Raw genomic sequence first — 13,190 nt, 5'->3', positions numbered from 1 at the left:
AATAGCGATTGCCCTCTGTCCAAGCCAGGGTTTGAGGGTGGTCTTGTTAGCAAGAACTGTAGGACACTGAGACTTTGTCTACACAAGCACTTTTGTCGGTGAAGGGTGTGGAAAAAACCATCTGGTGTGGACAGCACTATGTCAGCAGGAGACGCCTCGGGGGTGTGTGTGATGAACTCATGGAGGTTAAGTCCATTAATGGCTATTAGCCAGGATGGGTAAGGAAGGGTGTCCCTAGCCTCTGTGTGTTAGAGGATGGAGATAGATCACTTGGTCATCACTGTTAAGTTCACTCCCTCTGGGGCACCTGGCATTGGCCACTGTCGGCAGACAGGACACTGGGCTGGATGGACCTTTGGTCTGACCCAGTAGGGCCGTTCTTGTGTTCTTATGATTCTTTCTCCCATCAGCATATGTTGGCTACACAGGAGGTCTTGCAGTGGTACGGCTGTGCCACTGTGTGGTCCATAGTGAAGACATGGCCTGATGGAATATCCTGTTGCAATTAACTTGTGAGTCATCCTAACTGGGAGAAACTCCAGGGCGTCTGCTGTAGCCCCATCCATCTTCCATTTGAAGAGAAATGGGCCAGCTGCCACCACACGCTGCGTTTAAATCCACTTAGCGCCCTGGGTGTTGTGAAACTGACAGGCATACATTATATTTTCAATCAATCTACTATACAAAAGCTTTGTGCTTCATAACAGCAGATTTCTTAAACTAAAAAAGTCGACCTGTTTTTCTTAAAGGTACTTGTGTACCATTTTTAAAGTGCAATCTTTTTCTCTTTTCTGTTAGCCATAAGAGGCCTTGTCTGTTCACAAGTTCTACTGGTTGAACTATATAGATGTGAAACTAAGTTGTAGTTAAGCCAGTGGAAGCCTTCCAGGGGCCCACATCTAAACCAGTGGCTCAACGAGTGCCTCTCCGTAACTTGTGCCCTTTGAGGTCTGAGCGAATGACGCTGGTTGTAAATACTGGTTGTGCTAGGCGCTGTATGGACGAATGACTTCCCCCGTCCCAAAGACCTTGCAGCTTAGACGATGAGCTTACAGGTGCATGAGACAAACCAAGCAGGTTGAGGTGAAGGCGCTGGGGTAGCAAAGATAACAGGATGTCTGGGATTCTGAGCCAGTAGAGGATACCCTTGTGCCTTCCCTGGCTAGACCCGTAATGCAATCAGTTGGGTGCTCTCTGGGAGAGATGTAATTGCGCCACATAAGTTGGCTCTGATTTTAGTTAAACTGGGGCAACCTCTGTGTGGCCAAGGCCTAACGGGCAGGTTTGCATACACGATTTGTACAGCGCTGGCACCTACCAGTTCCAGGCCAGCGCCCCCTGGTGCTAGGCACTGCCCTAAATTGCTCACAAACAAAATATAAGACGACAGTGGATACAGATGGGAATATGAGAAAATATTGGGATCGCACTGGGCCGTGCTCACAGCACATGGGCAGCTCCTATTGAAGCTGATTTGCAGTCACGTAAGTGGGATCAGCCTTAGGGCTGAGTCCTGGCCACAGGTGATTGTTAGCGCTTCCATGGGGCTGCTTGATCTTCCGTAGAACTCAGGCCTCCGAGTGAAATTGATCTAGCAGTTTGCATTGCTGCCTGTTTCTCCCAATAAGCATCATCCTACCGTGAACGTGCACACACGTGTCTGTCCAACTAGGGTCATGTCCAGGTGGCTGCAGAAAAGTGTATCTCTTCCTCCAGACCGTTACTTCCAGCTTCCACGCTTGGCTATATTTCCAGACCAACGGGGGTTGCATTCTTCCCTTGTTGAGGGGGAGGAGGGGAAAGGCTGTGCTGATGGCTAGTACCAGGACCTATACATTGGACCCCTTGAAGCTTTATCTGTTGTGGCGGGAACGGATTCTCCAGTGCCCTCGGGTGAGCTGCAGTTGTGGCTAATAGTAAGATGCTGCCTTGTGAATGAGTTCGCTCTCCTGGGGTCAGGTGTGGCATAACAGCACACGGGGGGGGGGGGGGGTCCCAGAGCCCAGGCTCCTACCCGAGCGTCTCCACTGCAGTTAAACAGCCCCACAGCCTGAGTCCACTGCCAGCCGCGGGTGTTTAATTGCAGTGTCGACAGGTGTGTCGCGGCCTGCCTCGGGGCCGGTGGGAGAACCCAGTCCCACTCTCCACTCTGGCTTCTGGCCCAGGGCCCTGGCTTGGAGAGCTATTTCTGCTCATCTACTGTGCTGTAGTTTTCCTATCCATCCTCTAAGTTCCTCTTGGGGTCCCTTGTCCTCCTCTTGCTTAATCAGGGCCCCTCCCAAGCCTTGCTGCTTGGAGACTTTTCCTCACTCTGGCTGGGTTTTATCGCCGCTTAAGCCTGGCTCTCATTCCCATTGCTGCAGCATGGGGTGTTGCCTGACCCCTCAGCTGGGGTTTGTGCTGCGATCAGATTTGCTTGGCCCCAGGGGCTCCACCCCACGGGCCTGTTGTTCTGGGGCTGGCGAACTGGAGTTTTTTCTTGTTATCGGGTCAGGCTTGATTCCCCCCCCCCCCCCCCGCAACTTTATAGGGCCACTTTGTGCAGTATCTCAGCTCTCCACCCAACTCTCCAATCAGCACCAGGCGTGGGTCTGTGGAAGGTGCCTGCGTGGACCAGTGGGACTGTAGCGTGGGACCAGATCTCACTGTGGAGGGGAGTGTAGTGCCTTCTTCCCCCATGTGGGCCAGCAGCTCCACTAGCTGGAAGCAGCAGAAGGCTGTTATCCTCCTGTGGTTCCGCAGCTGGAGCGTGACCCAGGGATTACAGGGGCTTGGTTCGGTGTGGTAAGTAGCCATAAGCCTCGTGTCATGGCTGCAGGTCTCACTGGGTGACTTAGCCACCAATAAAAGTCCCCTTTTCATGCCGCTGGGGATTCCTGCTGAGCCGGCTGCACCTTGCTCTTCGATCCTAGAGGCAGAGCGGGCTTGGGGCTCAGTCTCCCCCATGTGGGCTGGGCTCAGAGGTTCGGGTCTTTGATACTGGGCCTGGAGCATGGGGGGGAAATGCAGGCTGGGTTAGGGCAGGGGGCAGTGAATGCGGGTGGGGTTTCTTCTTTACCTCACACTTACTCCTCTGCTTTTGGGAGGCCCAAGGCTAGAACAGCAGGAGGCTGCAGGTCAGGCCTGAGATGCATCAGAAGAACAAGGTGGGGAGCCGAGGCTGGGACAGCAAATGGACACAGGTTGAGATCGAAGGGCCTTGGAATAGGAAAAAGTGGGTGGAATCAGAAGCCTGAGGACCCTGGGAGTACAGATCCAAAATCTGAACAACTTGGTCCAGATCCTTCGCTGTCCTTTCAATCTCCCCTTCTCTTGGGGGGATGTTCTCGTGATTTGCAGCCGGACGCCAGGGAGCCAGGAGAGATACCCTTCCCACCCCCCAAGCCCCAGCCTAAGCAGAAAGTGGGAGCGGGGTCACTCACGGGGCCTGGGATTTGTGGCTTGTCCCTCCTGCTTATGGCTAGCTGGTGAACATGGAAATGTAGGGAAGTCAGGCCCTAATGAGCAGCTTTATTCACAGGCACATTAAAGGCACCTGTCTGATGGAGCCCCGCGGAGCGCTCGCTCTGGCTCCTGCCACTTTCTGGCTCCCCACACAGCCCTAGGAGGTCTCTAATTGCCACCCGTTGCGGAGAAGCGTTACCCCCTGCCAGGCTGGATGGGAAGGCAGGAGCCAGGGCGCGAAACAAGCTTGCGAGGAGCGAGAGCTGTAGGGGGATCATAGGGAGTGAGAGGCCTCCTGGGCCTCTGGCCAGCCTAACTGGCTGGTTCATTCTGGCAGAGCTGAGGCTGTTTGGAACAGCCATCGCTCTGCAGGCCCCTGGGCTTCTGACTGGAGCCATCAGGCCCAAGGACTGAGCCCACAGGGCTTCTCAGCACCATCTGCTCTCTGTCGGGTTTTCTCATCTTGCACATTTTCATTTGGGAATGGGGGGTTGCAAGTGCGTTAGATTGGCCTCCATCTGCTTTTGCTGGATGAGGTAGAGGAACAGGGGTGATTATGTGGAGGGGACGAGGGACACAATGCTTTGTTCCACCTACCAGCCAGGCTAATCGAGGAGCATGAAACCAGCCAGCTGCATGCCCCTGGGGGGATCAACCCAGTGGCTCAGGTGTATCCACAGAGCCCCAGGCCAGAGGAGTGACTTTAAGCCCCTGAGGGGAGAGAGAACTGTCCCAGAGGCCCTGCTTGGTCACACTGCATCATGCAAAGTGGGAGACAGGGAGCATCTTTTTGTACAGCCCCTAGCACCCTGCCCTTGGTCCATGACGCAGCCTGACAGGTACTACAGCAATATAGCTAACAAAAATTTAAAAAGGGCTGCCCAGCTGTCAGGAAGCTGAATGCATCCCCAGTTCTCAGGTTGTTTCATGTTTCTGGAACGGGCAGCGTGGAAAGGGAATGGGAACAGACCAAGGCTCTGGGTAAGTCAGGGTGGTCACTAGGGGCTATAAGTCTCTGCATCCCCACCACGCCTCCCCTGCTCATGGTAGCCAGGAGGTCCTGAAACTGGCAGTGCCCATGTGAACGGGATTTGGCACCATTTCCCTTCCCAGCAGGCAGTTGTGCTCGGGAGTTTTCTAGTTTGAATAAAGCTGCTGACAGCATGTTCTGCAGTTCCACAAAGTTTCATGTTGAAACCACAACTCCCACCCTGGCGCCTGATGGTGGGTGGGTGTTTGCTCAAACCTCAGAGCCCCTGATTCACTCCAAAACTCATTCCCAGCTTGCTTGAACCTCAGCACTGGCTTGTGCCTCCCTCAAGCCCCCACGTGGCTGACTTCAGAATTGGTCTGGCTGTGGCTTCAAACTTGATCTGGGTTCGTGGCGCTTCAGGCAAACCTGGGCCAAGTTATGAGGTGTAACAAAATCCCAAGCCAAGCAGGAACTCATACCACTAAGATTATGGCCTGTCACTGTCCCTAAATAGAGAGAACCTGGGGAATTCTTCAGATTTACTTGCGATGGTGAAGTTTTGTTGGATACTGAGACACTGGGGTTTATTTGGCTCTATGCAAGTAGCAAGTTGCTGGTCTTCATTTGCACTGATGCAAATACCAAGATATAGAGTTATTTGTGTGTAACCAACTAGAAAAAATAGTGGGGTGTATCTGGGTCTATGTAAATATCAAGATATTGGCGTTTACTTGAGATCTGGGGACTTAAGAGTGAGATTGGGGTAAATTTGGGTTATGGGGGAACCTCAATATGGCTTGCTTTGGGTACCTCTGAAGAATTAGCTTTGGGGTGGGGGGCTTGGACTTTCCCAAAGGCACAGGCTTTCGGGGGGGATATTTGGGCAGCCTCACCCTTTAGGTTCGTTTGTAAAACCGTGCTGCAGAGGGAGTTAACAGAAATATCCCTAGGGATTGTTTCCTTTCACTCCTTGCAAGAGGGGAATGGCAGGGGAAGAAAAATATGGAACGCTTCACGAATTTGCGTGTCATCCTTGCGCAGGGGCCATGCTAATCTTCTCTGTATCGTTCCAATTTTAGTATATGTGCTGCCGAAGCGAGCACAGATGATACAGCGACCAGCTTAGTATTTATATCTCCATAAATTTATTCTATTTTTAGTAAGGGTGAATTTAGTATTGTTTAAACTATATTTATCCTATTCATATTCGTATTTTAATTAATACCCATACATATTTGATTTTGTAATAATATTGTATTTTCATTTATTTCTGCTGAAATCTGGCCCTCATCTCAGCTTCTTAGGCATGTGGACTTGTGGGTAAGCGTTTAAGCAAATTAACGGAGCAGCGCCCTCGGCTGTCGAAGGCCCCCACCCTGGGGCTGCCCTCTAAGATGCCTGATCGAATTGTCCACTACGTCTGTTAGTCTATAAGGTGCCACAGGATTCTCTGCTGCTTTAGCGGCTCCGAGACTGCCTCCCGCTCTGACAGAGACCGGCCAGCGGGGCGAGTCGCCTCCTCCCTTCCCTCGGGCTCCGGAGCCGAGCCCCGGCCCTCGCCTGCTCCCTGAGAGCGGCGCTTTGGTCCGGCCCGTTGCGGGCAGCCCGGCCAGGGGGCCTTTCTCGGCAGACAGGAGGCGGCGCGGAGCGCTGGGGGGCAGGTGAGTCTGTGGGGGGGGGTAGTGACCGCCTCTCTCTGGGGTGGGGGAGGAGTAGTTGTTGTCCCTGCCTCTGTGGGGGAAGGGGGTGACCTCCCACCCCCCCTTGCAGGAAGTGGGCACTTCCCCATCTCCATGAACGGCTGGTTGTGCCAGGGGGTGGGGGGGGGTGTATTGGGAGGTGACCCCCCTTGCAGAAAGTGGCACTTCCCCGTCTCCATGAACGGCTGGTTGTGCCGGGGTGTGTGTGTGTGTTTGGGGGTGTTACCCCCCACCTTGGAGGAGGTGGGCACTTCCCCATCTCCATGAATGGCTGGTTGTGCCAGGGGGTGGGTGGGTGTGTATTGGGGAGGTGACCCCCCCACCCTCCCCTTGCAGGAAGTGGGCACTTCCCCATCTCCATGAATGGGTGCTTGTGCCGGGGTGTGTGTGTGTGTGTTTGGGGGGGGTTACCCCTCACCTTGGAGGAGGTGGGCACTTCCCCGTCTCCATGAACGGCTGGTTGTGCCGGGGTGTGTGTGTGTGTGTTTGGGGGGGGGGTTACCCCTCACCTTGGAGGAGGTGGGCACTTCCCCATCTCCATGAACGGCTGGTTGTGCCAGGGGGTGGGGGGGTGTCTGTGTTGGGGAGGGTTACCCCCCCACCCCCCACTTTGGAGGAGGTAGGCACTTCCCCGTCTCCATGAACGGCTGGTTGTGCCGGGGTGTGTGTGTGTGTTTGGGGGTGTTACCCCCCACCTTGGAGGAGGTGGGCACTTCCCCATCTCCATGAATGGCTGGTTGTGCCAGGGGGTGGGTGGGTGTGTATTGGGGAGGTGACCCCCCACCCTACCCTTGCAGGAAGTGGGCACTTCCCCATCTCCATGAATGGCTGGTTGTGCCAGGGTGTGTGTGTGTGTTGGGGGGGGTTACCCCCCACCTCCCACTTTGGAGAAGGTGGGCACTTCCCCGTCTCCATGAATGGCTGGTTCTGCCAGGGGGTGGTGATCTCCCAACCCTGTATCTTGGTGGCATTGGGGGCGGCCTGCGTGGAAGACCCTGCCCACCCCGCTGTTAGGAGTGGCAGGATCTCAGCTGCCCCAGGGGGGTGCTGTTGATAGCAGGGGTTCATGGGGGGAGGGGAAACACTGGCAGGCCCATGGTAGCCCTGAGAGTGACACCTTCGGGGAACCCCTGTGGTACCTTGGTGACCGTCACTGCGCCACGGTCGCTTAAAGAAAACATTCTGTTTTCTAACAGCATCTGAGCCTCACCAGTTTTGATCCAAGGCTAGTAGCAAGGGGGTAATGTTTCCAATGTAGAGGCAGCACTTGTATACAGATAGCATATGAGGCTAATGGAGCTGTATTTCCAGGTTAAGAACAGGGACTGTTATACAGAAGCTCAGAGGGAGTTAATGATCATCTAGTGTGCTTACTGGACCTACACATCAAGAAAGCTTAAACCATTTAGAAAGAGACCACCCAGCCCACTACATGGGCTCTTGTTTTATCTTTTAATCTCGCTGTACTCTTCCTTCAGACAGAAGAACTGTTATGTCAGTGGGCTATGGAGATAGGTGCCCACAAGCAAAATGAGCGATATGGGATTTGGATTGGAGACTTGGTATTCTTTTACCTGGGAAGAAGTGGTACAGTGGATAAACTGTATGATCACATTCTCTCCATCTTAGCAGAAAACTTAACCTTTAAAGCAGGTGATTGTGGTTGTAAAAGCCAATGGAGCTCATAATCTTTCTTTGCTCTCAGATGCCCAAGTATGGGCTACCCTGTACTAAGGGAAACCCTAATTAACACTGTTCAGGATCTGTAATGGTGTTCAGGATCACCATATCTTGCTTACCTTTAGGGACAAAGGAATGAGCTGTAAAGCTTGGGAGGATCTTAAGTGCGAGATCTCGAGAGGAATGAGGACATGGGAGAAAGGAAAGAGTAGTAGGGAAAGGAATTAATGCAAATGGGAGCAAAGGGGTCCGACTGTGTCACAGGAGGTAAAAATATTCTTTAAATGATGAAAGGTTTAAAACTACCCATGATGGGAATTCTCCACTCTACCTGCTTTGACTGATAATGTAAGTCAGTGCATCCTTATTTTCAGTGGGGATTGCACAAAGTGACACATTTCCTTTGGAAAGTGAAAAAGGCTGCTGTTTTTAACAGGGGATCTTTGACAATGTGCTTAGAGTCCTTTGCTCGTCCTATTCATTCTTCTCTTTCTTAGGCACAGCAATCTATGAATAGGCTTGCAACAGGCAAGTGATGCCTTGGAGGTCTTCCAGGGCACAATGGATTTGGCATATGTCTGTGAGTGGGAAAAAAGGCCCAAAAGCAACCACTGTCCTTCCATCCCACTGGTGTGTGCTTGGTCCTGCAGGAACCTGATTGCCTTCACAACAGACCTCAAAAATGAGGAGGAAAAAGGTACAGTTCATCCCTATGGTTTGTGATTTTTATCTGGTCCCTCTCTTGACTCCTATTCGTGACCCCCAGCTGGAAAAACCTCTGCTCCAGACTAGTCTTGCTGTGGAAAAACACTCTAATTAGATCTTCAGTTCTTTGGAGCAGAGACTTTATTTTTTGGTCTTGTAAAGCAGCATATGTTTATGGCCCTATAAAAATAATTGAAGCTCAGTGATGTCCTGCAATAAAAAATTGAAAGTTTTAAAAATAAATTAAATCCCACTGCAAATTTTTGAAAGGACTTGATGTCTCTCCCTGCCTAGATCTTACCCACATGATCCATATCCTGGACACTGAGCATCCATGGGATGTTTATTCCATTAACTCTGGGCACATTGAAATCATCACCTGTTTGGAGTGGGATCAGTCAGGTAAGCTTTACTCTTATAGTTGATTGGGGGATTTTTTTGGTTTCATAAAATTGCTCACAGTATGAGGGGGTGTAGAGAGGGAGTTTATGGAGGTCTTTTTCTTTTAGATTTCTGTTATCTGGAATCTTTGTATAGTGTAAGTGATATCTGTGCTGTTTGGTTCAGTCCGACCTGCATTGTGAGATCCATAGTAGATTTCATAGAGGCCTGTGCTTCTCATTCTTCTTGGGTTAGTTATTAGCAATAGATTGGTCTCCTGGGGTTGTACCAAATGTCCTGTTGGGTGCCAGGAATCACCTCTTGAAAGCCAACCTGTAGTAGCTGAGAGGTGCTGAAGGAGGTACTTTTAAAATCCAGCAACAAGTGAGAGCCCTGGATCTGCTGAATCCTTGAGGAATTAACCCAACCCGGATAAGGTTTCACAGTATCACCAGTACACAGTGGGAACTGGGGCTCAAGATTAAATTGCTGCTTGAATTATGAATTTTCTGCTTATACTGGTGCGAGCATAATGTTCCCTAATCCTTTTGTCTTGCATTGTGTGCTTCCCCCTCCCACTGCATTGCTTTGAAGATGCCTGTGGCTGGGTTCTTGGTAATCTCTGTGAGATGTGTGCTCTGACCTTTCTGTCCTTCTTTTGATGGCATTGCATTAGGTTCCAGGCTTCTGTCAGCAGATGCAGATGGACACATCAAGTGCTGGAGCATGACAGATCACCTGGCCAACAGCTGGGAGAACACCGTGGGGAGCATGGTGGAGGGAGATCCAATCGTGGCTCTTTCCTGGTTGCACAATGGTGTGAAGCTAGCCCTGCACGTGGAAAAGGTTTGTTCTAGCTCTTGCACAGGGAAGGATTGTTCAGTGGTTAGGGCACTAGTCTAAGACCAGGGAGACGTGGGTTCAAATCCTTGCTCTGCCATAGACTTCCCGTATGACCTTGGGCAAGTCACTTAGGCCTGGTCTACACTACGCTGTTAAACCGATTTTAACAGCGTTAAATCGATTTAACGCTGCACCCGTCCACACTACACTGCTCTTTATATCGATTTAAAGGGCTCTTTAAATCAATTTCTGTACTCCTACAAAACGAGAGGAGTAATGCTAAAATCGATATTAAATCGGATTAGGGTTATGTGGAGCAAATCCGACGTTATGGGCCTAATTATTTTACAAGTAGCTACCCACAGTGCACCGCTCCAGAAATCGACGCTAGCCTTGGACCATGGACGCACACCACCGAATTAATGTGCCTAGTGTGGATGCGCACAATCGACTTTATAATATCTGTTTTATAAAACTGGTTTAAGCTAATTCAAATTTATCCTGTAGTGTAGACATAGCCTTAGTCTCTCTGCCTGCTGTACAATGCGGAGACTAGCATTGGCCTATCTCACCGGATGTTGTGAGGATAAATGCTTTCAGAATTGTAAGATGTGCTTAGTAATGGGGACCATATGCATACCATATAGCCTGCCTGATCTGGAATATCTCCCTGATTCCAGAGACGATCCGGGGGCTTTGGCAAACCTTCCATTCCACAGGACGTCTCATAATACACAACCCTCTCGATACGCCAATGAGATAAATATTTGTCCCATTTTACTGCAAAATGCCTTGCCCAAGGTTGCATAGTAAGTTGGTGTAGGAGCAGGAATGAGAGAACTGTGGTTCCCATTCTCTGCTCAAGCCAACAGCCTAAACTTAACTCATTTTCTACTCTAGTCTGATGCATTCTATCCAGCACAGTGCTGCTGCTAGGACAGAAGAAGCTTAGCTTTACTCTTCCGAGGGACAAAAAAGGAGGCAAATAGACCTTTATTGGCTCACAGCACATGTACCTAATATGGACCCTCTGCATTTCCATTACACCTTTCACCAGAGGAGCTCAGCTTTAAAAAGCTGTTGATATTTTCCCCCAGCTATGTGTCAAATGACGACAACTCGGTCACAGAGAGGCGAAAGTACTTATCCAGGGTCACAGAGTGAGAAAATGGCAAGGTCAGGAATAAGAATTCAATGTCCTGATTCCTAATCCCCTGCTTAACTTTCTAGGCCAGTGATACTCAGACCTAGGCTTGTGAGCTACAAGTGGTTCTTTAATGTGTCTCCTGCGGCTCTCTGCAGCACATTATATTAAAACACAGTGATTTAATTATTAACCAATCAGGGCATTTTTACTGTGTTATTAAATAATTTTAGTAGATAAAATAATACTATTTGCTCAGCCCTTTTGCTGTGAGAATAATTATAGATAGATATAGTAAATGAAACAATGAATTAACACTACTGTGGCTCTTTTGGATAATGTTGATAGCTGATTTGTCTCCTGTACCACTGAAGTCTGAGTATCACTGCTCTAGACCATGTCGCAGTGATATTAGAAGGAGACTCAGGTAATGGCAGAGTCGTTCAACCCTAGGATGAAACCTCTGTGTGTGTGTTAATCTCCATTCACAGTCCGGAGCATCGAACTTCGGCGAGAAGTTTTCCCGGGTCAAATTCTCTCCCTCCCTGACTCTGTTTGGTGGGAAGCCCATGGAAGGCTGGATCGCTGTGACCATCAGCGGCCTCGTGACAGTCTCTCTCCTCAAGCCCAATGGGCAAGTGCTGACATCCACGGAGAGCCTGTGCCGTCTGCGCTGCCGTGTCGCCCTGGCGGACATTGCCTTCACGGGTGGGGGAAACATCGTGGTAGCCACCTCGGATGGCAGCAGCACCTCTCCCGTCCAGTTTTACAAGGTCTGCGTCAGCGTAGTGAACGAGAAATGCAAAATTGACACAGAGATTCTGCCCTCCCTTTTCATGCGGTGCACTACGGACCCAGCCCGCAAGGACAAGTATCCAGCCATCACTCACCTGAAATTCCTCGCCAGGGACATGTCCGAGCAGGTGAGCTCCCTCCTCCTATGTTACACTGGCATTCCAAGAGTTAAATGCTTAGGAAAGGGAAGGACCCACTGGATCTATAAACTCCTTCCTACAGCTTTGCTGTTGCAGTAACCAGTAGCCCATCTGCTGTGCCAATCTAGGGCTGCCCACCAGCTCCACCAATGCACACAGGTCTTTTCGTGCAATGCTCCACTGCATTCCTGGTTCACTGCCTCGGAGCTAGACTCTGGTGGTTGGACCTAATTGTGAGAGGTTTGTGTGACGTGTTACACTCTGGTGTTTTAGAGCGTAATAGCTGGGCTCTGAGTCATGGAAAGGCAGTTTGAAAAACCATACTCTTACTGGTCCTGGTTATTATTTCTCTGTTGGGAGACTGGTCAAACAGATAGCTGATCTTGAGGGGCACTAGACTGTTCATGGGATTCTGGGATATGGAGTCTTTCAGTTGGGTGGGTTTCACTGCTTCAAAGCCAGCCCAGGTCAATAACGCTTAAAGCACTTGGACACTCTTGGTCTGTCTGAAATGATTTGATGGCGTAAGTCAGCTTGGCAGTGGATGGGTGTCTTTCACAGCTGTCGTCATAATTGGTAGCAGTTTGGCAGTCTCAGCAGGGGGCCAAGAATTTACTGATGATAAAGACCAGACTGCCCACTTCTAGCTGTTTTCTCCAGGTGAGGGTGGAGCACATTATCTCAGAGATCTGAGTAAATGTCCTGTGACTAAGGAGATGAATACAGTTTATAGGGCTCTTACCTGTAATAATGTTCAGTTCAATTCCTGTTGTCTGATTTTATGATTTTGTTTTCTCCTGGCATTGAGAAGAGCTGCATTTTACAGACTTGTGGGAGAAGAAACAGGGCATAGTGTTCATAATTTGAAAGGGTAAAGGGTGTGACAGTTGCTAGATATGCCTGTCAAAGTTCTGCCTGTGATGTCTGTCTCATAAGGGTGCAGAGGGTTAAACATTCAAGGAAGATCTTGGAACTTTGTGTGTTGCAAAACATCCGTTTTTCACTTTTTCACCCTGTACTCTGCATTTTCCTATTCTGAATTTCATGCAGACAATTACAGTGGCAAATCTCCCCCTTCCCCCTTTTGGTCTAGAGGATGGACATGAAAGACACAGTTTTATAGCTGTGCCTGGTTTGACAATTCCTTTCTGCTTTGAAGGTGCTGCTCTGTGCCTCCAACCAGAACAGCAGCATCGTGGAGTGCTGGTCCCTCCGGAAAGAGGGCTTGCCAGTCAATAACATCTTCCAACAGATCTCTCCTGTGGGTGAGTTTCAGCAGCTGATGCTCCTCAGAAACAAGAGCAGAGCCCAAGGAAAATCAAAACTTAGTGTAAACTCTTGACTCAGAACGCAAAATCTCATCCTTTATTCTTTTATGCATTTGG

At 50.1% G+C, this 13,190-nt stretch overlaps 1 protein-coding gene and 1 non-coding gene across 4 annotated transcripts in view; one reads left to right on the top strand and one right to left on the bottom strand.

The window, feature by feature from the left end:
- Positions 1–5,413: 5,413 nt before the first annotated feature.
- LOC116815776 (U6 spliceosomal RNA) lies at positions 5,414–5,520 on the bottom strand. The gene has a single exon (XR_004371573.1). It is a non-coding gene; the product is annotated as a U6 spliceosomal RNA (small nuclear RNA).
- Positions 5,521–5,885: 365 nt separating this feature from the next.
- MED16 (mediator complex subunit 16) overlaps positions 5,886–13,190 on the top strand; it is a 28,675-nt gene continuing 21,370 nt past the window's right edge. Inside the window, exons 1-6 of one of the 3 annotated variants that reach the window (XM_032784564.2) lie at positions 5,886–6,078; positions 8,295–8,494; positions 8,797–8,904; positions 9,560–9,729; positions 11,362–11,793; positions 12,965–13,070. In XM_032784564.2, coding sequence (XP_032640455.1) covers positions 8,359–8,494; positions 8,797–8,904; positions 9,560–9,729; positions 11,362–11,793; positions 12,965–13,070 — 952 coding nt within the window. In that variant the 5' untranslated portion in view covers positions 5,886–6,078; positions 8,295–8,358. Of the gene's footprint in view, positions 6,079–7,066; positions 7,771–7,874; positions 8,146–8,294; positions 8,495–8,796; positions 8,905–9,559; positions 9,730–11,361; positions 11,794–12,964; positions 13,071–13,190 lie in introns of those variants that run through there. The other 2 variants (XM_032784152.2, XM_032784486.2) reach the window with 2 other exon arrangements.

The sequence above is a fragment of the Chelonoidis abingdonii genome, chromosome 11 (genome assembly GCF_003597395.2).
Source record: "Chelonoidis abingdonii isolate Lonesome George chromosome 11, CheloAbing_2.0, whole genome shotgun sequence".
NCBI classification, from domain to species: domain Eukaryota; kingdom Metazoa; phylum Chordata; order Testudines; family Testudinidae; genus Chelonoidis; species Chelonoidis abingdonii.
The sequence above is the reverse complement of the archived record's forward strand: the minus strand, read 5'-3'. Positions and strand labels throughout refer to the sequence as shown.